Source organism: Salvelinus fontinalis, unplaced genomic scaffold, assembly GCF_029448725.1.
Source record: "Salvelinus fontinalis isolate EN_2023a unplaced genomic scaffold, ASM2944872v1 scaffold_0036, whole genome shotgun sequence".
Taxonomy (NCBI): domain Eukaryota; kingdom Metazoa; phylum Chordata; class Actinopteri; order Salmoniformes; family Salmonidae; genus Salvelinus; species Salvelinus fontinalis.
In genome coordinates this window covers 472,951-496,969 of record NW_026600245.1, presented here as the reverse complement: position 1 = coordinate 496,969, position 24,019 = coordinate 472,951, and the positions used below count along the sequence as shown (strand labels likewise).

Sequence of the window (24,019 nt, the reverse complement as noted above, 5' to 3'; positions counted from 1 at the left end):
GTTTTGAGGTTGGACTTTATCAGCACGTCCATCTCGTTAGCATGTAGGGAGAACTGATTGGTGTCACCTCGTTAGTCAGTATGTGTTACACCTGTGCTGGCTTGTCCATCTCGTTATGGTTGAATATTTCATCCAATTGTTAATATTTTAATCAATGGATTTTTCTTAGGATGCTCATTAGTCTTTCAGTTGTTAATCTTATGTTCGTTGTGTAGTAAATATTATTGTTTGTTTTTCATTGTTTTTCATTTTTTCCTGTGATGCCATTGTGTTGCATCCATGTCTGAAATGTGCTGTATAAATAAAGCTTGATTTGAACATATTGCAAAACAAATGAACCTCATGACTGACAATCAACACACTTAATTATTTTTTTATTTGATTTAACTAGGCAAGTCAGTTAAGAACAAATTCTTATTCACAATGATTGCCTACCAGGGAACAGTGGGTTAAATGCCTTGTTCAGGGGCAGAACAACATATTTTTACTTTGTCAGCTCTAACCACGAGGCTATATGCCACCCTCTTGCATAACCAATGAGCACATATTTTAGTTCATCTTAGTATGAAAAACAGTATAAATTCAGTATATCTTTCACTATGTCAAAACAGTTTCACTTTTCAACTAACAGAGTGCATTTGTTGAAACTGAAAAGTTTTGAAATCAACAATACGTCAAAGGATTCAACTACTGGACACTGAAACAAACAATTGGATCAAACAGATCAATCCCACTGGACACTGGGTTTCATTCAGACCCTGCAGGGCTTAGATTAAGCCAGGAGTAGTTAAACTAGGACATTTAAATAGCTTTCCTGAACGTGGCTTAAATTAGGCTTAGTTAGTCGGAGTCCTGGAGTCAGTTAAGTAAGCCTAAATGAGAACACCTGGGTTAATCCTGATTAGGTTCAGTATGAACACCTGGGTTAATCCTGATTAGGTTCAGTATGAACACCTGGGTTAATCCTGACTAGGTTCAGTATGAACACATGGGTTAATCCTGATTAGGTTCAGTATGATTACATGGGTTTATCCTGAATAGGTTCAGTATGAACACCTGGGTTAATCCTGACTAGGTTCAGTATGAACACATGGGTTAATCCTGATTAGGTTCAATATGAACACCTGGGTTAATCCTGACTAGGTCCAGTATGAACACATGGGTTAATCCTGATTAGGCTCAGTATGTACACCTAGGTTAATCCTGATTAGGTTAAGTATGAACACCTGGGTTAATCCTGACTAGGTTAAGTATGAACACCTGGGTTAATCCTGATTAGGCTCAGTATGTACACCTAGGTTAATCCTGATTAGGTTAAGTATGAACACCTGGGTTAATCCTGATTAGGTTCAGTATGTACACCTAGGTTAATCCTGATTAGGTTCAGTATGAACACCTGGGTTAATCCTGATTAGGTTCAGTATGAACACCTGGGTTAATCCTGATTAGGTTCAATATGAACACCTGGGTTAATCCTGATTAGGTTCAATATGAACACATGCTGTTGGTCTAATGGTGTTCATTAAAACCCAGAATAGAAAACACCAATACTGGTGTGAATCTTGAGACAAAACAATGGCAGGCAAAAATAATTTGTTAAAAAAAAACTTTAGTGTGAATGAAAAAACGCTCCAAAACAAATGTTGTCAAACCATCCAGTTATTGAAGGTAAAAACCACACTGCTGCTACTGAGCAGTAGGTCAAGAGGGTTGGGCTGCAATTTGCTGTGAATTCAATGGAAATGTTACCACAAGAAGAGTACAACAACTTCAGGTGAGATATCTGATTTATTATCAGGATTACAAGAAGAAACAACAACTAGAGGTGAGATATCTGCATTATTATCAGGATTACAAGAAGAAACAACAACTAGAGGTGAGATATCTGCATTATTATCAGGATTACAAGAAGAAACAACAACTAGAGGTGAGATATCTGCATTATTATCAGGATTACAAGAAGAAACGACAACTAGAGGTGAGATATCTGCATTATTATCAGGATTACAAGAAGAAACAACAACATTCTAAGGACCATATGAGTTTATTTGTGCTTCTAACCGTGTTCTTATTCCAGAGGAAAGGAATGTTACTATGTAATAACTGAGTAGACCATATTACTATGTAGTAACTATTAGTAGACCATGTTACTATGTAGTAACTATTAGTAGACCATATTACTATGTAATAACTATGAGTAGACCATGTTACTATGTAGTAACTATTAGTAGACCATATTACTATGTAGTAACTATTAGTAGACCATATTACTATGTAGTAACTATTAGTAGACCATATTACTATGTAGTTACTATTAGTAGACCATATTACTATGTAGTAACTATTAGTAGACCATATTACTATGTAGTAACTATTAGTAGACCATGTTACTATGTAGTAACTATTAGTAGACCATGTTACTATGTAGTAACTATTAGTAGACCATGTTACTATGTAGTAACTATTAGTAGACCATATTACTATGTAGTAACTATTAGTAGACCATATTACTATGTAGTAACTATTAGACCATATTACCATGTAGTAACTATAAGACCATATTACTATGTAGTAACTATTAGACCATATTACCATGTAGTAACTATAAGACCATATTACTATGTAGTAACTATTAGTAGACCATGTTACTATGTAGTAACTATTAGTAGACCATGTTACTATGTAGTAACTATTAGTAGACCATATTACTATGTAGTAACTATTAGTAGACCATATTACTATGTAGTAACTATTAGACCATATTACCATGTAGTAACTATAAGACCATATTACTATGTAGTAACTATTAGACCATATTACCATGTAGTAACTATAAGACCATATTACTATGTAGTAACTATTAGTAGACCATGTTACTATGTAGTAACTATTAGTAGACCATGTTACTATGTAGTAACTATTAGTAGACCATGTTACTATGTAGTAACTATTAGTAGACCATATTACTATGTAGTAACTATTAGACCATATTACTATGTAGTAACTATGAGTAGACCATATTACTATGTAGTAACTACAAGTAGACCATGTTTCTCACCCTAATATCCACTGTCACCAAGTAGTTGTCCACTATGTTGTCCTCTCTGAAACTGAGACCAATGAAGAGTTGAGGGAAATCCTTCAATCCTGAGTTGCACCTTTCCAACGGGCAACAATGTTTGACAACTCTAAATGAGGATTGCACCCTCCCTGAACATTGATGTAAAACCAGTTGTTATGGTTACGGTACTCCTCAGCATCAGGAGTTGATGTAAGCCAGTTGTTATGGTTACGGTACGAGTTGATGGTAAACCAGTTATGGTTACGGTACTCCTCAGCCTCAGGAGTTGATGGTAAACCAGTTGTTATGGTTACGGTACTCCTCAGCATTAGGAGTTGATTGTAAACCAGTTGTTATGGTTACAGTACTCCTCAGCATCAGGAGTTGATGGTAAACCAGTTGTTATGGTTACGGTTCTCCTCAGCATCAGGAGTTGATGGATACTTGATGGGAACATGACATCCATCTAACCAGCCAATCACTCCTGGGAACTGCCCATATTCAGAGAATAGAACTTTATAGTTGGCTTGACCAGCAGCATCAGGAAACTAGATGTAAAGATTCAGTTCACAAATGGCCCTGCAGACTTTGTGAACAATTAAACACACAGTTGCTTCTTTGGCACCACACAAATCACCAGTTTCACAATGAAAGATTCCAGATGCCAAAAACCTCAAAGTGATCAGAAGTTGGAGAGAATTGGGTGAACGCCGTCCTCTTTGAGACAGAGAGGAAAGTGGAGGCTCAAGCAGAGATATTATCTCCAATGCATTTTCTTTGTACATACGAAAGCTGTCTCAAAGTAATGTAATGGATGACTCCTATCCACTAGTACTGGTCTGGCCTCTGTAGTGCATGTTGGTCTTCATTTAGACATTCCACATAGTCCAGGCTCCCTCACAACCAGCATGAAGCAGAAGTTAAACCTACCTCTTTGAAAGATTCATTTAAGCTTCAATTTAGTCCTACAGTAGCTCTAATCCTCCATCTTGCAATCGACTTTGTTGAGTCCAGAACAGGCTAACTCTGCCACTATTTTAAGAGAAGTCTGTGCAAGTCGCTTTGAGATAAGAAAGCTCAAACAAGCATTTTAGTCTGGGAGTAAGCTTAAGATTTGCTGGGAAACCGGCCCTGAGTGTTGTATATAATATGACTAAATGTGTTTCTTTCTGTGTTGCAGGAGCAGTCAAGAAACGGAACGGCAAGGTCACAGAACATGACATAAGCAGAGCTGTGGGAGACCACCTCAAGCCCCAGGTAGAGCCTGGGGTGGTGTTTACCACACCTTCAGCAGGCTGGAAGTGGGATTGATACTGTTTTTCATACTAAGATGGACCAAGAGTCTGTTGATTGGTCAATCATTGGGTTAATTTGTTTTGCAATATGTTCAAATCAAATCAAGCTTTATTTATACAGCACATTTCAGACATGATGCAACACAATGACATCATCACAGGAAAAAACTAAGATAAATATTTAGTACACAACATTAGTGGATAAAAAACTGAAGAAGAACAACTGAAAGAGTAATGAGCATTGAAAGGAAATGCCATTGATTAAAATATTAATAGGATGCAACATCCAACCCAAAATATAAGCTGTTTTTTAGGAGTGGTTCTGATAGACATTATGGGGGTGTTTTAGGAGGGGCTCTGAAAGACACTATGGGAGTGTCCACTGAAAATTGACTAGTAACAACAACTGGGACCTAAAAGACACCCACCATGAGACCCACTAAATCTGCCCAGGAGGGAAACAAAAGAACTTCACAGGAGAAAACTATTTAAATAAACAGAAATATTTAGTGCACAAAAATATCAGGATAAAAAAAACAGAAGATTAACAACTGAAAGACCAATGAGCATTCTAAGGAAATGCCATTGATTGGATGCAATATCCAACCCAAAATATAAGCTTATTTTTTAGGAGGGGTTCTCAGACACTATGGGGGTGTCGACTGAAAGGTGACTAGTAACAACAACTGGGACCTAAAAGACACCAACCATGAGACCCACTAAATCTGCCCAAGAAGAGGCAAACAAAAGAAAAACCCACACCAAATTTAAAGACAGGAAACAAACCAAAAAGGTGGATCAACTAAAGGTGTTCACTCTCCACATCTATCAAGATAACTGGAGCACTTGGCCAGACACTCTGAAATAGAACCTGGACCAGCTCAGGTGAAACACCTTCCCACTAACGAGATGGACAAGACAGCACAGGTGTAACACATACTGACTAACGAGGTGACACCACATACGTGCTAACGAGCTATACGTGCTAACGAGCTATACGTGCTAACGAGCTATACGTGCTAACGAGCTATACGTGCTAACGAGCTATACGTGCTAACGAGCTATACGTGCTAACGAGCTATACGTGCTAACGAGCTATACGTGCTAACGAGCTATACGTGCTAACGAGCTATACGTGCTAACGAGCTATACGTGCTAACGAGCTATACGTGCTAAAGTCCAACCTCAAAACATAAATGGAAAAATCAAAGACTAACACCTTAAGAGAATGCTTACCACCAACAGAAAACAACTTCCATTTCACATTATAATCAACTACAATGCTTCACCTTCACCAATATAAACATGGTGTCTGTCTAACAACAATTAAAAACAAGATTAATTTGTAAGATTCCCACAAAGAATCCTAAAACTCACTAGCTTCTAGAACTCTGGTCCCCTTGGAACGAGCCCAAACAAAACTCATCTCCAAAACGGAAAAACGTGCAGTAAAAATAAACTGTGATCCATGGCAACGCACTGGCTAAACGCAAAACATTTTGACTGCCCACCCTTGAGACAATCAACCACCAAGTTGTCCTTACCACGGACGTGTCTGATTTCAAGAGGAAACTCCTGCAATATTCATAGTAACTTTCCACCTCACTGTGGAGCTTCTCTCTCTTTTCAGGGTTCACTAGATAGGCATGTTGCTGGATTGGGGCCCAGTCCCCAATGTCATGCTCTAGTACATTTGGTTTGGCACATGTGAGAATTAACCCTGATATTCTAAAAGCAGGGCAACAATGTCAATATAATTGTACCAAAAAACTGTCAGTTGGTTGCATAAATAATTATCACTACTAAATGTTACATGAAATGTAAATATGAAATATTTGGTTGCATAGTCATATTTTCAATGTCTTTTCAATGACATTTTGCTAGGTGGGATAGCCCAATGTCAAAACACAGTTTAACGTGTCCAAATCAATAACCAATATGCAGAAACAGTTTGGGATCAATTGAAAACCTAACATGTGGTATTTGGATGCAATATTCAACCATAACGACATGGACAAGCCAGCACAGGTGTAACACATACTGACTAACGAGGTGACACCAATCAGTTCTCCCTACGTGCTAACGAGCTAGACGTGCTAAAGTCCAACCTCAAAACATAAATGGAAAAACCAAAGACTGTAACACCTTAAGAGAATGCGCACCACCAACAGAAAACAACTTCCATTTCACATTATGATCAACTACAATATAAACATGGTGTCTACTGGATGTCAACAATTAAAAACAAGAAAAAAAAGTGTATTTTTTCCCTACCTAAAACTCAAGAGCCCAAACAAAACTCATCTCTAATACGGAAAGTCAACATTATTTGTGATCCATGGAATGCACTGGCTTAACACAAAACACAAATCTTTTTGACTGCCCAACCTTGAGACAATCAGAAACCAAGTTGTCCTCACCATGGACAAAAGCACCAAAAACGCTGTTGTTTTGACAAGTAGCAATAAATCACTGAAATCGATTAGGGGGGAAATCAGGTTGTACTTTCTGTTGAAACTAACAACTAAAAAAACACATGGAAATGGGAGATATCTTTAAGCTCACTGGTTAGAGGACAACCTGCAGAAGACAGTCAGCTACATTTTGGAGTGATGCATTTAAAATGTAGGGGTCGCTAAACAAAGGAACGCAACACTTATGTCATATCTCATCGATATCATGTCAAAATCAATTGTGCGAGAGGAGGAAGATGAGGTTGCATGTCCTGTTAAAATTAACAACTCAAAAACCACACACAACATTCTACATTGTGACATCATTAAAATACTCCTTCTACATTGTTAAAACATTCTACATTGTGACATTATTTCAACTCCTTCATGTATGTATTTTCTGATGTTTGATCAGATATCTTTTATCAGAGTATCTCTTGTCACACTGATCACAGCTATAAGATTTCTCTCCTGTGTGTGTTCTCTGGTGTTGAGTCAGATGGTAAGATCGACCAAAACTCTTCCCACATAAAACACAGCTGTAAGGTTTCTCTCCTGTGTGTGTTCTCTGGTGCACTGTCAGCTCTCCAGCGTGACCAAAACGCTTCCCACATTGATCACAGCTAAAAGATTTCTCTCCTGTGTGTATTCTCTTGTGTTGAGTCAGATGGCAAGATCGACCAAAACTCTTCCCACATAAAACACAGCTGTAAGGTTTCTCTCCTGTGTGTGTTCTCTGGTGCACTGTCAGCTCTGCAAATTGACCAAAACTCTTCCCACATTGATCACAGCTATAATATTTCTCTCCTGTGTGTATTCTCCTGTGTTGAGTCAGATGGCCAGATTGACCAAAACTCTTCCCACATTGAACACAGCTGTAAGGTTTCTCTCCTGTGTGTGTTCTCTGGTGTAGAGTCAGAGTGCTAGATGCAGCAAAACTCTTCCCACATTGAACACAGCTGTAAGGTTTCTCTCCTGTGTGTGTTCTCTGATGAATTTTAATGCCTGCTGAGGAGGTGAATCTCTTCCCACAGTCAGAGCAGCGGTGAGTTCTCTTCCCTGTGGGTCTCTGCAGGCGTTTCTTGAGGTGTTCTGATCTGGAGGGACTCTTCTCTGCCTCTTCAGCATCATGAGGTTGTTGAGGCTCCCCAGAGGATCCACGATAGTCCTGTATCTCTCCTGCGTGAACAACAAAGTCAGAAAGATGGTTAAAAACCCACAACAGTGGTAATCCACTGTAAAAGGTGATGACAACAGCGTAGCCATGATGTTGTACAACAATTGACGTCTGTAATGAATGTTAAAATTATTTGACAATTGTCTTAAAATGAGCAAGAAGTCATATTTTGTCTTGTTTTCACATTAGTAGAAACATCTAAGATTGTTGACTAGAAATAAGTTATTCATGTTGTTGAAACTCGAGGCAGTGTGCCAGACGACTTTTGGTCTCCAATATAGGCCCCTTTCTGTGTTTAATAAAATTGCGGCACGAGGACAAAGCACATACAATTTGACTGCAGAAACTCCTCCCTGCTAATGAGGAAACCGATAGTTATGGATGTACTATATCTGCAAGGAGCAAAAATGGTGAGCAAAGATTTTAGTTTTTCACAATGTATTCTGAATGTGAATGGGGGAAACTCAGGGGAGTAACCTCCATTTCCAGGTTGCTTATGAGTGCATTTCACACTACTTTGGATTATAATTGTAAGGCTCGTTTGAATGTCCTGCTTAATATAATGTTTGTGTCATCATCGCAAATCAACCGCTTTGTACTTTTAAAAAAACACTTCAACCAGTAAAATACTCTTTGGCTAGCTTTTCCATCAGCCTGACAATGAGGGATTGTACACGGTTTGCCAAATTGGCCCATAACTTCACCTAACAACAAATAAAGGAAAATAGCTCTGTGTGTTGTACAATAGCCTATCCATCAAGGAACAGTTATCTACACATTATGACCAAAGTAGGGATGTTGGATCCAAAGTGGAGCACGGCATGACTGTCTTTACCAGAGTAATGAACGAAGAAGCACTTTGGTTGATGTTGCATGTCCTGATGTTTGTCATGTGACTGTCATTCAGAAAATGATTTCCTGGATCAGCTGATGATAGTTTAACATGTGACTGTAAGTAAACGGCTACAGTATTAAGAATGATGTGTAATTATTGAAGAACCGCGTTAATGACAGTATCCATTTAGGTGTTGTCAATAAAGTTACGATATTTATTATTATTTTTTATTTTTTTTCACCTTTATTTAACCAGGTAGGCTAGTTAAGAACAAGTTCTCATTTACAACTGCGACCTGGCCAAGATAAAGCAAAGCAGTGCGACAAAAACAACACCACCGAGTTACACGTGGGATAAACAAACATACAGTCAATAACACAATAGAAAAATCTATATACAGTGTGTGCAAATGGAGTACGGAGGTAAGGCAATAAATAGGCCATAGTAGCGAAGTAATTACAATTTAACAGATTAACACTGGAGTGATAGATGTGCAGATGATGATGTGCAAGTAGAAATACTGGTGTGCAAAAGAGCAAAAAAAAGTAAATAAAAACATGGGGATGAGGTAGGCAGTTGGATGGGCTATTTACAGATGGGCTGTGTACAGCTGCAGCGATCGGTAAGCTGCTCAGATAGCTGATGCTTAAAGTTAGTGAGGGAGATATATGTCTCCAACGTCAGCGATTTTTGCAATTCGTTCCAGTCATTGGCAGCAGAGAACTGGAAGGAAATGCGACCAAAGTAGGTGTTGGCTTTGGGGATGAACTGTGAGATATACCTCCTGGAGCGCGTGCTATGGGTGGGTGTTGCTATGGTGACCAGTAAGCTGAGTGAAGGCGGCCTAGCAAAGACTTATAGATGACCTGGAGCCAGTAGGTTTGGCGACGAATATGTAGCGAGGGCCAGCCGACAAGAGCATACAGGTCCTAGTGGTGGGTGGTATATGGGGCTTTGGTGACAAAACGGATGGCACTGTGATAGACTACATCAAGTTTGCTGAGTAGAGTGTTGGAGGCTATTTTGAAAATGACATCACCGAAGTCAAGGATCGGTAGGATAGTCAGTTTTACGAGGGTATGTTTGGCAGCATGAGTGAAGGAGGCTTTTCTGCGAAATAGGAAGCCGATTCTAGATTTTATTTTGGATTGGAGATGCTTAATGTGAGTCTGGAAGGAGAGTTTACAGTCTAGCCAGACACCTAGGTATTTATAGTTGTCCACATACTCTAAGTCAGAACCATCCAGAGTAGTGATGCTGGATGGGCGGGTGCGGGCAGCGATAGGTTGAAGAGCACACATTTAGTTTTACTAGCGTTTAAGAGCAGTTGGAGGTCACGGAAGGAGTGTTGTATGGCATTGAAGCTCGTTTGGAGGTTTGTTAACACAATGTCCAAAGAAGGGCCAGATTTATTCAGAATGGTGTCGTCTGAGTAGAGGTGGATCAAGGAATCACCCGCAGCAAGAGCAACATTGTTGGTATATACAGAGAAAAGAGTCGGTCCGAGAATTGAACCCTGTGGTACCTCCATAGAGACTGCCAGAGGTCCGAATAACAGGCCCTCCGATTTGACACACTGAACTCTGTCTGAGAAGTAGTTGGTGAACCAGGCGAGTCAGTCATTTGAGAAACAAAGGCTGTTGAGTCTGCCGATAAGAATACGGTGATTGACAGAGTCGAAAGCCTTGGCCGGGTTGATGAAAACGGCTGCACAGTACTGTCTTTTATCAATAGCGGTTATATCGTTTAGTACCTTGAGCGTGACTGTGGTGCACCCATGACCAGCTCGGAAACTGGATTGCACAGCGGAGAAGGTATGGTGGGATTCAAAATGGTCTGTGATCTGTTTGTTAACTTGACTTTCGAAGACTTTTGAAAGGCAGGGCAGGATGGATATAGGTCTGTAACAGTTTGGGTCTAGAGTCAGCCCCCTTTGAAGAGGGGGATGACCGCGGAAGCGTTCCAATCTTTAGTAATCTTGGACGATACGAAAGAGAGGTTGAACAAAATAGTAATAGGGGTTGCCACAATGGCGGCGGATAATTTTAGAAAGAGAGGGTCCAGATTGTCTAGCCCACCTGATTTGTAAAGGTCCAGGTTTTGCAACTCTTTCAGAACATCAGCTATCTGGATTTGGGTGAAGGAGAATCTAGGGAGGCTTGAGGAAGTAGCTGCGGGGGGTGGGGAGCTGTTAGTGCAGTATGCCACAGGATGTTTTTGTGCTGGTTGAGGGCAGTCAGGTCTGGAGTGAACCAAGGGCTATATCTGTTCTTAGGTCTACATTTTTTTACAATTAAAGAACAACCAGGCATCCCCTACTGACGGGATGAGGTCAATATCCTTCTAGGATATCCGGGCCAGGTTGATAAGAAAGGCCTGCTGGCAGAAGTGTTTTAGGGAGCGTTTGACAGTGATGAGGGGTGGTCGTTTGTCCGCGGACCCATAACGGATGCAGGCAAATATATAAACCAGGGAGGCCGTTAGCTAGTCGTTACTATACTGGCTGGGAGCCAGCCCTGGCGCGAGGCTAACTGGTGCCAGCTTCGGAACAAGGGCGTCAGCCACTATAGCCAATCCGGTGCAAAGGTCCAGAGCTTACGGCAGGAATCCGGTGATGTAGTGGCTTCTAGTTGTCTTAATGAAGAGTTTGGGAGGCATCAGCTGTGTAGCCGAGTGATGTAGTGGCTTCTAGTCGTCTAAATGAAGAGTCTGGGAGGCATCAGCTGTGTAGCCGAGTGGCTTCTGCAAATTAATTACTTAAAAATCAATGTGATTTTCTGGAATTTTGTTTTAGATTCCGTCTCTCACAGTTGAAGTGTACATACGATAAAAATTACAGACCTCTACATGCTTTGTAAGTAGGAAAACCTGCAAAATGTATGTAATGTAAATATATCTATGTAAAAATATAATAAAAAAATGGAAGAGATTGCAAAATATTTCAATATATACAACAAAAAAAAAATTCAACAAACACGTTAATGCTACGCCATCATGGATTACAAGACGACACTCAGTTAAAAACCATTGGATTTAGCAAACTCTGAAATGATTTAGTATTTCTGTGCCCATGAAAACTGTTTTCCAGCTTAACATAAGGAGCCACTAAATGATACGTAGTTCAAGTGCATTTCAGAATACAAAAAAACTGTCCGACAGCAAGATCCAGTATTTAAGTTGAAGTTCATCATATGACAAGCGTAACGTTATGACTATAACTACTGTTCCCTGAAGGGAAACAAGGTACAACATACTATTAAATTCACGCCTCGCTGGAAGCACCACCGTCCACAGGTGATGAGCGTGAGGCTCGGGTTTATTCCTTAAATTTAATACCGCTCTTCACCGACCCAGGAAGGGGTGGGGCCAAACAGGTGTTGCACCTCGTTTCCCTCCTTCAGGGAACAGTAATTTTAGTGTTAGGTTCTAATGTTTCAGAGTAAATAACTCACGGACACTAGAGAAGCTTAACCCAGTTGAATTCTTCCCAAAGGGTCGTTACAGCTGTAGTTCAGACAAAAACATGTTCTCACCATCACAAGTATATACACCCCACTTTGGACACTCCTCCTTCTCTCCAATCCTTAAATCTTCTGGGTCGACAGGAAGAGGGTAACAGGATACTAAACCCTTATTACTCCCTTCAGGGGATCTGACCTGACCTCAACCCTTCCTTCGCCTACTCCACAGATGTCCATCCGCTTCCCCTATAGCAATCCTGTGATCTCCTACCGTCCACCCAGCACATTCCACAGCCACTCTGTCTTTCTACAGATCTCACTCCTTTATATACTCTGCGTCTGATCTATCATGTCTTCAATATCTCAATGTTCAAAGTTTAGCCCGAATCCAGTCATAAAGTTACACTCCCTTTAAGTCGGTCAACTTCGGTAAAACATACTATGGGAAAATACAATCATTCCCCATGCCGACCCAAACGGATACTAAATGAAACGGCCCCTGGCAGACCACCCAGACCTTACTTCGCAAGAGTTTTCAATTTATTAATTGTATTTTGTTTGAAACACTCCTGTCAATATTGAGTAAGGACACACACCCAATTCCGCATATAGAAGTAGGACTAGTCTTCCTGGCCTGAGCGCAAATGTAGGCCTATAAATGTGCCCATTTGGGGATGTCTGATAGTATTTCTGATTGTCTTAACGCACCACCACTAAAAAGTTGTGGAGCTTCTCAAAGCACATTGTTTTTCACCTCAAACAGCAAGTAAACAAAGTCTAATCAAAATCAATAGCGAATGACAATAGTTCCTCAATGTATTTGAAAGATATTTCCAGCTCTCACCCTTTCGATAACCACTCGGCACGAAAGGGAAAAACATAATGTGCTGATCCAGTGGAAATATCAAAACACCTGATTACTTCTTATCCCTTTCACAAATAGCCTACAGCTGTGTCGGTCGAGAACTCACTGGCAGGGGAAACTGAGGGCCCAGAATATTTTATACAATGTTGCAAGTTCGTTTTAGACAGGCCATGCGATTCATAGGACATTTATTTGCAATGTTTTAATTTGTTGGCTTTATGTAGGCTATTTTTTACATAGTTGGCAATGGCAAAAAAAGTTAATTTTAGATTTGTATAATTTTCATTTAGATAGAATGTAGATTAATCACAGACAATGATTTTGAGATACTATTATAAATTAAATGAAACTGTTCCAGTAAAATGAACATATGAAAATCATAACTGTCACCAGATCGGTAGAAATGGTAAGATACATTTGCACTCCAAAAGTAGGTTGCCGACTGCTTGTGTAGCCGATTACCAGCAACGTCAGAATGTATGAAGGACAGCAAGAGGAGGTGGCTCAGGAAGAGTTTCTTCTCTTCTGGTTGGGCGATATTGATGTAATGGCATGAAAATAAATGCTGAATATTATACAATGACTTAACAGCTCTAACAATTTGACCACAGGAAATCTACACTGTCAATTCTAGAATATACTATATAGCCTAGAAACCTGGTTAAACTATCATTATGACATCATGGATGAATTCTGGAATATACTACACTGCTCAAAAAAATAAAGGGAACACTTAAACAACACAATGTAACTCCAAGTCAATCACACTTCTGTGAAGTCAAACTGTTAACTTAGAAGCAACACTGATTGACAATAAATTTCACATGCTGTTGTGCAAATGGAATAGACAGAAGGTGGAAATTATAGGCAATTAGCAAGACACCCCCAAAAAAGGAGTGATTCTGCAGGTGGTGACCACAGACCACTTCTCAGTTCCTATGCTTCCTGGCTGATGTTTTGGTCACTTTTGAATGCTGGCGGTGCTCTCACTCTAGTGGTAGCATGAGACGGAGTCTACAACCCACACAAGTGGCTCAGGTAGTGCAGTTCATCCAGGATGGCACATCAATGCGAGCTGTGGCAAAAAGGTTTGCTGTGTCTGTCAGCGTAGTGTCCAGAGCATGGAGGCGCTACCAGGAGACAGGCCAGTACATCAGGAGACGTGGAGGAGGCCGTAGGAGGGCAACAACCCAGCAGCAGGACCGCTACCTCCGCCTTTGTGCAAGGGGGTGCACTGCCAGAGCCCTGCAAAATGACACTCAGTTAAAAACCATTGGATTTAGCAAACTCTGAAATGATTTAGTATTTCTGTGCCCATGAAAACTGTTTTCCAGCTTAACATAAGGAGCCACTAAATGATACGTAGTTCAAGTGCATTTCCTCCAGCAGGTCATCTGTAAATAGCCCGCCCAATCTACCTACCTCATTCCCTCACCAACTTTAAACATCAGCTATCTGAGCAGCTAACCGATCGCTGCAGCTGTACATAGTCCATCTGTAAATAGCCCGCCCAATCTACCTACCTCATCCCCAAACTGTTTTTATTTACTTTTCTGCTCTTTTGCACACCAGTATCTCTACTTGCACATCATCATCTGCTCATTTATCACTCCAGTGTTAATCTGCTAAATTGTAATTCTTCGCTACTATGGCCTATTTATTGCCTACCTCCTCATGCCTTTTGCACACACTATATATAGACTTTCTTTTTTATACTGTCACTGACTTGCTTATTGTGTTATTGGCTTGTTTATTGTATGTTATTCCATGTGTAACTCTGTGTTGTTATCTGTGTCACACTGCTTTTCTTTATCTTGGCCAGGTCGCAGTTGTAAATGAGAACGTGTTCTCAACTGGCCTACCTGGTTAAACTATCATTATGACATCATGGCCACCTGGTTAAACTATCATTATGACATCATGGCCACCTGGTTAAACTATTATTATGACATCATGGCCACCTGGTTAAATAAAGGTTAAATAAAAAAACATCCGTTCAACAACTGCAGAGTTTGTGTCTCTGTATTTAAGACAGTACTTACTAGTGTTAATCAGGGAACGGTCTCTCAAAACCATCTTATGGCTAAATTCATCCGTAGAACCATTGGATGCCTTAAGATGCGTTTGGGAAACCGGGCCCAGATATCCAGTTTCCCCCTCCTCCTTTTTCGATGTGACAGTCATCTCCCCCTCCTCCTCTTTCACCCCAAAAGCTGCATCCTCCTCCTCTTCTTTTACTGTAAAATCCCCTTCCTCTTTAACTCTGAACGCGTCTTCCTCTTCTTTCACTGAAACGTCTTTCTCTTCTTTTTTCACTGTAACAGCCTCACCCTCTACTTCTTGTTTCACAGTAACGGCCTCACCCTCCAATTCTTGTTTTACTGTGATACCCTCCTCTTCCTCCTCCTCTTTCACCAGAGCTTCTTTCTCCGTCCAGCAGCCCTCCTCTTCATTAACAAGAGAGTAGTTTAGTGACCTCATGGTTGGAGATGTTAGCTAGCTAGGCTAATGCTAACTTAACCAGCCCGATAGATTAATGAAAACAATACCGTAAATATGAAATTAAAACGGATAACTAACTAGACGACAGAAGTGGGTTTAAAATGCGGTGGTTAATATACACTAAAGCGTCTAAAGAGCTTTATTGGTTCGTCTATTATGTCTAGCAAGCTACCGATGTGGCTGACGAACTGTTGCTGCTGTGAAAAGAAGCGTTCCGTCCACTAGAATATACGTCACACTAACAGCATAACCTAAAAGTCTTATACGTCACACCAACATCATTGCCTTGAATTCTCACACCAATCCCCAGACCGCTCTTTGCTGAATGGAGTGGGTAACGCAGTTGAGTAAAATGTAATTTAAATTATTTTCTGACAAAAAGTAGGTAGGAATCAGGGACGTAGCTAGTCCTAAAATATTAATTACCCCCCCCCCCCTAAATAAATCAGTATCAGTCAATATATTTTTTCTGTGATCTCTTATTTTCGTCAACCGTTCCATCGCCTCTTAAACTTCTTTCCAGGCCGGCACTAGGACCGGGGGAGGCTGCTGCTGCACTAGTGACTGTTAGACTTTCTTCAGCAAAGATATACTAGGAGGGGAACCCTTACACAGAACTGAACTGAATCAAAGATGGCGAACAGAAATAATAGAAGAGAGGGGTACCCCTACACAGAACTGAACTGAATCAAAGATGGCGAACAGATATACTAGGAGAGAGGGGTACCCCTACACAGAACTGAACTGAATCAAAGATGGCGGACAGACATACTAGGATGGAAGCAAATGTAAGGATTATAAAGTCATAACTAATCATGCAAAAAACATGTACAGTTGACAGGAATGTTAGTTCATTTAGAGACAAACGAGTATGCATTTAAAAAAAATCATAGTTCATTTACGAAAATCGTGATTTAGCCAGCAGACTAGCTAACATTAGCCAGCTAGCTGGCTAGCTTTATGGGTGTTGTGACATGAGTATGCAATTGTAATTCTGGTTGTTTTAGGGACTCCTGAAACAACCAGCAAACCAGACTGTCGTTTTGGGAAACAGTGGATGTATAGAATCTAGCTAGCTGAAGAATTTACTGCAAATTGAATGTACAATTTTGTAAGCTTTCCTTGGTGATATTTGTCATGCAGATAGATGAAATCACGTAGCTAGCTATGTTCTTGCTTATTGTGCAGTGGATGATTAAAATCCCTGTATGCCCATGGATGTGTAGCTAGCTATTTAGCCGATCTTTGTATAGACCCAAACATTTGGTATACATATTAGTTCAGAACCTAGCTATGAACCTCATCTATCATAGCCAGTTGTATCAACTTCAAAACAGCCTGAATGACATTAATGAAGCCTATGGATTGAGTAGAATATAATATGTTGTGCCAAGGATGCAAGTCGTATATACATGTAGTTATTACCATGCATGAGATCCTCACATTGTAGCCTGTACATTTAATATATTCACTGATCATGTACTCTACCTTGGCAAATAAAGGTGCAGTTTAGGTATGAATGTCTTTGAGATTATTTTTCAGTCATATCCAATACCAGGAGAATCAAATTCCAGTCTTTGAATGACGCTGTGTCTTCATGTATGTATTACAATTATACACTTCAACAGTGTTTACCAATCTTGGTCCTGGGACATCAATGGTTACACATTGTAACTAATAGACTAGAAACAGGATTGAACTAGTTAATTCATATATACAGAAATATAATGTTAAAAACAGAACACTACACTTCCTATGCATCATGTAAATACTCCAACACCGGTTCATCTCAACATCTAATGCCCTCCATCTGCATTGATCTGATAAACACAGGATAGGTGGAGTATTTCATCACATTACACTTAATTTCAACCAGTAGAGAATGTGAAACGCTTTATTGAAAAGCTCATTATCCAAGTGTTGTAAATAAAAGTTCAATCTGTACTTCAATGCACATCTGTTGTGCATTAGGAAGAAAGAGGAGGTGGCGGGAGAGGTGTAAAGACAGAAAGGGAAAAAGGTAAACACATAGGAGCAGGGAAGGCAGCACATGATTAATGAATCACAGTGCTACCGAAATATTCTCTCAGTTCATCACAATTACATAATAGTGTCTCATGTCGGTCTAAAGGTTATCTTAAAAGAGGGTGAGGTGGTGATGATGGGACTGGGGGTTGGCATCCTCTCACATCAAAACATATCTGCAGACGAGAGACAGATGGAGAGAGAGAGCATGTTTAAGCCTTGTGTTTTTATTTTTTATTCTAACATTGTTAGTCATCAATCAGGAAGTAAAATGCAAAACTGACCTTGGATCATTAACTCTGGGACTACTGCATCTCTGTATTTCAATGTAAAGCATCTCTTTAATAATACTTCCTGTATAATATAAACTGACCTTGGATCATTAACTCTGGGACTACTGCATCTATCTGTATTTCAATGTAAAGCATCTCTTTAATAATACTTCCTGTATAATATAAACTGACCGTGGATCATTAACTCTGGGACTACTGCATCTCTGTCTGTATTTCAATGTATTTCAATGTAAAGCATATCTTTAATAATACTTCCTGTTGACCTGACCAAGTGACCTCACACCTATGAACATGCTGTGCCCTCTATGTAGCTAGTTCAGATGCAGGAGGGGTTCACCGACACAGCTGATATAACCTAGAGGATTTAGGGAGAAGGGGAGAGAGGGATGAAGTGAAGGAGAGAGACTGTTATTGAGAAAATAAGGTAGTTAAAGCGACAGTGTTCAACAGGAATCTGTTTGTGGCCTCACCTGGTGTCCACACCACACTAAGTGGCTGCAGAGTACTTTATGCTGAAAAACATGAATGGACACATGAGGACAAACAATATAGTGTAGTTATAGAAATAATGAAGTGTCTTAATATTCTCCATGGTTGGCCCTCTTGCCTATTCTTTGAAGGTGGACGAAGCAACAGTTATACACCTGAGCCTGCTTACTGCACAATACAATCCATCAATCAGATTGATACATGAGTGTGTAGGTGTGGGTTATAGGGTGTCTAATTGTTCTACATTTTTTCAATATTAGTGATTTAAAATAGCCTGTTTTGTTTTTGCACAGACATCACACCCTTACCTAAACAGCACCCTCACCTGAGAAGTAGAAATCAAAGGGAGAGAAACTGGGAATTGAATAACTGCAGTTGACATAGCTAAGTAAATGGAAGAATACTCTTATTGCAATGTGAATGGCTCTTAAAAGAGCCTTTGGTTGTGCATAGTGTAGTCTATGGTGTTGCCAGGGAACAGCACCCTCTTTGAAGAAGTAGGAGGTGAAGATCTCCTGCACACGGATTGCCTCTCTTGCTACGTTGTTGGACCCCGTCCTTGAAACATCCTGCAGAGCAGCAGACTCCTCCTCTGGGACACGGCGGCGAGCTGCAGATCCCCTCCTGGTCCTCGTGTCCATCCTCATGAAGTTACGCAGGACACAGGTAGCCTTCACACACCTGAATTCCTCCAGGAGGCAGTCCCAGATGACCCTGGTCACCCAACCTTGCAGTGCCCTACACGGTAACTGTAGGCAATCGTTTTGAAGGAATCTTCAGTTACAAGGTATCTGTAGGAATATGGAAGACAATGTAATTATTAGACTGTTACATCACCAGGTCATTGTGGTTTACTAAAGTATAATATCCCTGATAACAAATCATGATAACATTGGATTGATAGATGGATGGACACACATATGTACATGTGTAGCATGTGACAATAACAGGATCGTATCAAGGATAGCATCACAAATTAATACATAAATACCACTTGAAGCTTGATGATGAGTTGATCATTTGAATCAGCTGTGCAGTGCTGAGGCAAAAACAACAATGTGCCTCTTTGAGTCCCCAGGACTGAGAACCACTGCTCTTCATTGGGACCTCTTCATATGTTGACTGGCTTTCATAGCGCTCTTTATCTGAGGACAGAAAACCTCACAAGAAACACACTTCATTATAGTCAAATTACACCACACTGAATATTATGTTACTATTATCTCCGTCCTCACTTGTAGGGACAGGAACTACACAAAAGTACCTCCCCTATCCAGAATAGCCGTTGGGCTGCAGTTGGGGCTGCTATCCTTTCCATGGCTGTTAGCTAGCTAGCTACCTACAAATGCATTTGGAGTTTGTTTTTTACAGTGATAAATACATTAAGACAGCTAGCTAATATGACTTTAGGTAAGTCAGCTGGTGATATTTCATTCACTTAGTTATCTATCTATACAGTATTTGAAGTTGGCTAGATAGCGAGCTATCTATCTATACAGAATGTGAAGTTGGTTAGATAGCTAGCTAGCCAACTAGCTAGCTCATTTAGCAGCTCATTAGTTAGCCTGCACTGTAGCTAGTTAGCTAATTATACATATTTTTTTTTTTTTTACATTTTCAAAATCTATTTACTTACTTGAATAGGTCCTCCCAGCCATGTGGCAATTGGAAACAGGGCAACAAAGTTTGTCACCAGAGCGTTTTAGAGGATATTACTATTGAACTATGTACCCATTTAATAACCAGACCTTCATACAAACTTGCTCTGCTGAATTTTTGACGGAGTCACAACGGGCAGCCAGAGCGGCACACAGCAGTTTACCGCTATTTATCTAGTGTACATTCACCCTCAGTCACCTTGTCCTAGAGAGATTTACATGGTTATCAAAACGCCACACCGGGGTAAGCCTAAACAAAACACAGCCCTGTGGGGAAAATGAATGGTGGAAAAACGATGTGAACCATTTCCCTGTTTGAACTGTTGTTGTTGTGGATATTATGACTCTACAGCGCCCCACCGTGGACGGGTCACAATATGTTACATTGATAAGCAGACATTATTTAACCTCCATGACGTGTCAAAATATGTTCCATTGATAAGCAGACTTTATTTAACCCCAATGACGTGTCAAAATATGTTTAATTAATAAAGCAGACTTTATTTAACCTCCATGTCATCTTGTTTCTACATGGCTTTGTAGATTGTAGCGGTATACAGGATGCATTTTGCATGTTTTCAGTGTGTTTTTAGCCCTTCAGAAAATGGATTAATCACCCCAAAATGTTTTTCTTGTGCACTAACATTACAAAAACTAAACTCAAGTCTGACAGCCCAAACAAAAACACACACTCACTGCAATTTTAATTTCAGTTTAATCCACCTGAAAACCCAGAACCAATAATACAACAAATATTTTGGTAAACTCAAATATACTAATTGATTTTAAAAAACGTATTTTCGAAGAAATAAAAAATAAAAAATAAAGTATAATTTTTGTGAATGATATCATAAATAGGACTGGTGGAGTTATATCGCACATGCAGCTAACACAGACATACGGAAATGTCTGCTCTACCCAAAATTACAACCAATTATTTGCAGCATTACCACAAAAATGGAAGAGGCAAGTAGAAGGGGAAGAAAGTAAGGAACATGTAGGTCGGCCCTGCATTCAAGAACATAAATGGTTAAAGAAAAGTGTGATAAATAAAAACATATACCAATTTAATTTAAGGACCAAAAAACTGACAGCTGTGCCATATAAATTGCAAAATAGTTGGGAAGAGATTTTCGATGTACCGATTCCATTTTTAAATTTAAACTATTATACAAAATTCTTGCAACTAATAGAATGTTATATATATGGGGGATACAATCTTCCCAGCTCTACAGATTCTGCTGTGAGGAGGCAGAGTCATTAGATCATTTATTTTGGTATTGTCCATATGTAGCTCGTTTTTGGTCACAGGTCCAGGAATGGCTGAAGAATTGCAACATTTGCCTAGAACTAACGCTACAGATAGCAATACTGGGTGATTTGAAAAGCCATAGTCAATCAATCAATAATATAATAATTATTTTAGCAAAAACGTTTTTTTTTAAATGTACAATCTGTAGAAGCTATGAGAATAGAAAGGTTCAATTATTTTGTGAAGCATCACAGCACAGTTAAATAATATATGGCAAATAGAAAACCAAAATGGATTATGTTGATAGATAGATGGGAGGGGTTGAATGGAGCTGAAGGGTGGGACTAATAACAAGATAACCAATGTAAAACACACGGGGTCTGTAAAATGTATATAGGTTCAGAACTTTTGTGAAATAACACAGTTACAAATAGAAATCAAACTGGATGGAAATCAGAAATAGAGGAAGGACCAAGAACAAACAAGAGAGAACTATTGTAAAGTAGACTGTGTCTGTAAAATGTGTGTAAGATGTATAAACTGAAGGTAGAAGCCTAAGTGTTTATTAGTTTACTCCAATTGGGGGAAGGGTGGTAGGATTTGTGGAGTAATAAAGGTATATTCTAAAAAAAAGTATGTATGTCTATATAGGTATGTGTATGCATATATGTGTATATGTATGTATATATAGGTATGTGTATGTGTGTATATGTATGTATATATACAGTGGGGAGAACAAGTATTTGATACACTGCCGATTTTGCAGGTTTTCCTACTTACAAAGCATGTAGAGGTCTGTAATTTTTTATCATAGGTACACTTCAACTGTGAGAGACGGAATCTAAAACAAAAATCCAAAAATCACATTGTATGATTTTTAAGTAATTAATTTGCAATATCATGCAAATTTGCAATATCCGCAATTTGATAATATCATGTTTATAGGCTGAGCAGAAATCTATAATAATAGATAATGTCATGTTTATAGGCTGAACAGAGCTCTATAATAATAGATAATGTCATGTTTACAGGCTGAGCAGAGCTCTATAATAATAGATGTCATGTTTATAGGCTGAGCAGAGCTCTATAATAATAGATAATGTCATGTTTACAGGCTGAGCAGAGCTGTATAATAATAGATAATGTCATGTTTATAGGCTGATCAGAGCTCATTTACATGAATTACAATGAAAATGGGTGGTCAGCTAGCAGGGTGTAGAAGGGTGTATGTAGTCAAAGTTATTATTATTATTATTGTTGACTATTTTAATATAAATCATTCACGGTAAGGTAGTTATGTTGGATTAAAAAAAAACATAAGAAGCCTTATGTGTCTTACATTAAAGGGCCAATGCAGCCGTTTTTAATCTCAACATCAAATCCCTTCTGGGTAATGATGAAGTAGCTTCCTGGTTTTGTTTTCAAAGATGTCCACTGTCTGGGTGTTCACTTCCCCCACGGGTTACTATAGCAGCACACATCATCCCCCACGGGTTACTATAGCAACACACATCCCGTGTCATTTATATCTTGTTTGTCAATTCTGATTGACATTAAAGTTGTGAATTTGCAAATTCACTGTTAAGGTTTTGTTGGTGACCCGCTCTTTGGTGGTATACACATCTTACAGTGTAGTTATCAATTCCTACATTAAATAATAACACATTCAAGCATAAACATTCAGTAGAACGCTGCTTTAAAACCACGCATCAGTTCATCAATAGTTTGTGCTTATGTTTTTAAGACAGTACTTACTGGTCTTAATCAGATCTCCTGTCTCCTCCTCCTGTTCTTCCTTCTCGTCCTTCAATGTGACAGTTATCTCTTGCCCCTTCACTCCAAAAACAGCATCCTCCTCTTTCTCTTCCCCCTCTTCTTTTACTGTAACATCCTCCTCCTCTTTCACTCTGAACGCGTCTTCCTCTTCTTTCACTGTAACGTCTTTCTCTTCTTCTTTCACTGTAACAGCATCACCCTCTACTTCTTGTTTTACTGTGACATCCTCCTCTTCCTCCTCTTCCACAACAACGTTCAGTCACAGCCCCCTTTTCTCCGTCCAGCAGACCTCTTTATTAGCAGAAGGAGAGTAGCTTAGTGAATTCATGGTCGGGAATGTTAGCCAGTTAACCTAGCTAGTTAGCGACTAGCCTAGTGATAGGCTAATTTATCAAGCCAGCTACCGTTACCTGACTAAACGGAAATATGACATTAAATGGGGAAACTAGTTATATGACAGAATTATGTTTCAAATACAGAGGCAAATATACACCGAAGCGGTCTGAACAGCTTGAATGGTTCGGCTAGGAAGCTACGGAGGTGGCTGACTAGATGTTGTTGAAGAAGTGTTCCGTCCACTAGATTATACGTCACTCCGATAGCGTCGCCTGAAAGACGCACATCGCTATCTGTTGACTGGAGTGATTAACGCACATAAATGTTTATTTTATTTCCAGACAAAAGTTGAATTTTGACATTTCTTTCATTAAGTAATACTATAATAGTCAAACAACTGCAGATTTGTAATAAGTATGAATTTAAGACCTACTTCTACATTCTACCAACCTAACAGATGTTTCTACTACAGGGAATATTAACCAATGAGGTGGGTCTTTACACATTCTACCAACCCAACAGATGTTTCTACTACAGGGAA

General features: G+C 39.5%; 1 protein-coding gene and 1 long non-coding RNA gene across 4 annotated transcripts; both read right to left on the bottom strand.

Moving 5' to 3' along the window:
• Window positions 1-4,447: 4,447 nt before the first annotated feature.
• Window positions 4,448-15,869, bottom strand: LOC129842376 (zinc finger protein 501-like). Its single transcript, XM_055910917.1, has 2 exons — window positions 15,190-15,869; window positions 4,448-7,988 (listed from the first exon to the last, which is right to left on the bottom strand). The coding sequence occupies exons 1-2, from the start codon at window positions 15,626-15,628 to the stop codon at window positions 7,195-7,197; spliced, it is 1,233 nt and encodes a 410-aa protein (XP_055766892.1). The 5' UTR covers window positions 15,629-15,869; the 3' UTR covers window positions 4,448-7,194.
• A 1,660-nt stretch (window positions 15,870-17,529) lies between these two features.
• Window positions 17,530-23,740, bottom strand: LOC129842387 (uncharacterized). Of its 3 annotated transcripts, none has more exons than XR_008757580.1 (3): window positions 23,122-23,740; window positions 19,448-19,616; window positions 17,530-19,247 (listed from the first exon to the last, which is right to left on the bottom strand). It is a non-coding gene; the product is annotated as an uncharacterized LOC129842387 (long non-coding RNA). The 3 variants fall into 3 exon arrangements; XR_008757581.1 differs by lacking the exon at window positions 23,122-23,740 and having other exon boundaries at window positions 17,530-17,850; window positions 18,251-19,247; window positions 19,448-23,106; XR_008757579.1 differs by lacking the exon at window positions 23,122-23,740 and having other exon boundaries at window positions 19,448-23,115.
• Window positions 23,741-24,019: the final 279 nt, after the last annotated feature.

What these genes read in the sequence shown, in the direction of transcription:
- LOC129842376 (XM_055910917.1), bottom strand. Translation starts at nt 15,628, where the DNA reads ATGAGGTCACTAAACTACTCTCTTGTTAATGAAGAGGAGGGCTGCTGG. An exon ending in CCGTTCCCTGATTAACACTA is followed by an intron (nt 7,989 to 15,189) that starts GTAAGTACTGTC and finishes TTGTTCACGCAG; the next exon opens with GAGAGATACAGGACTATCGT.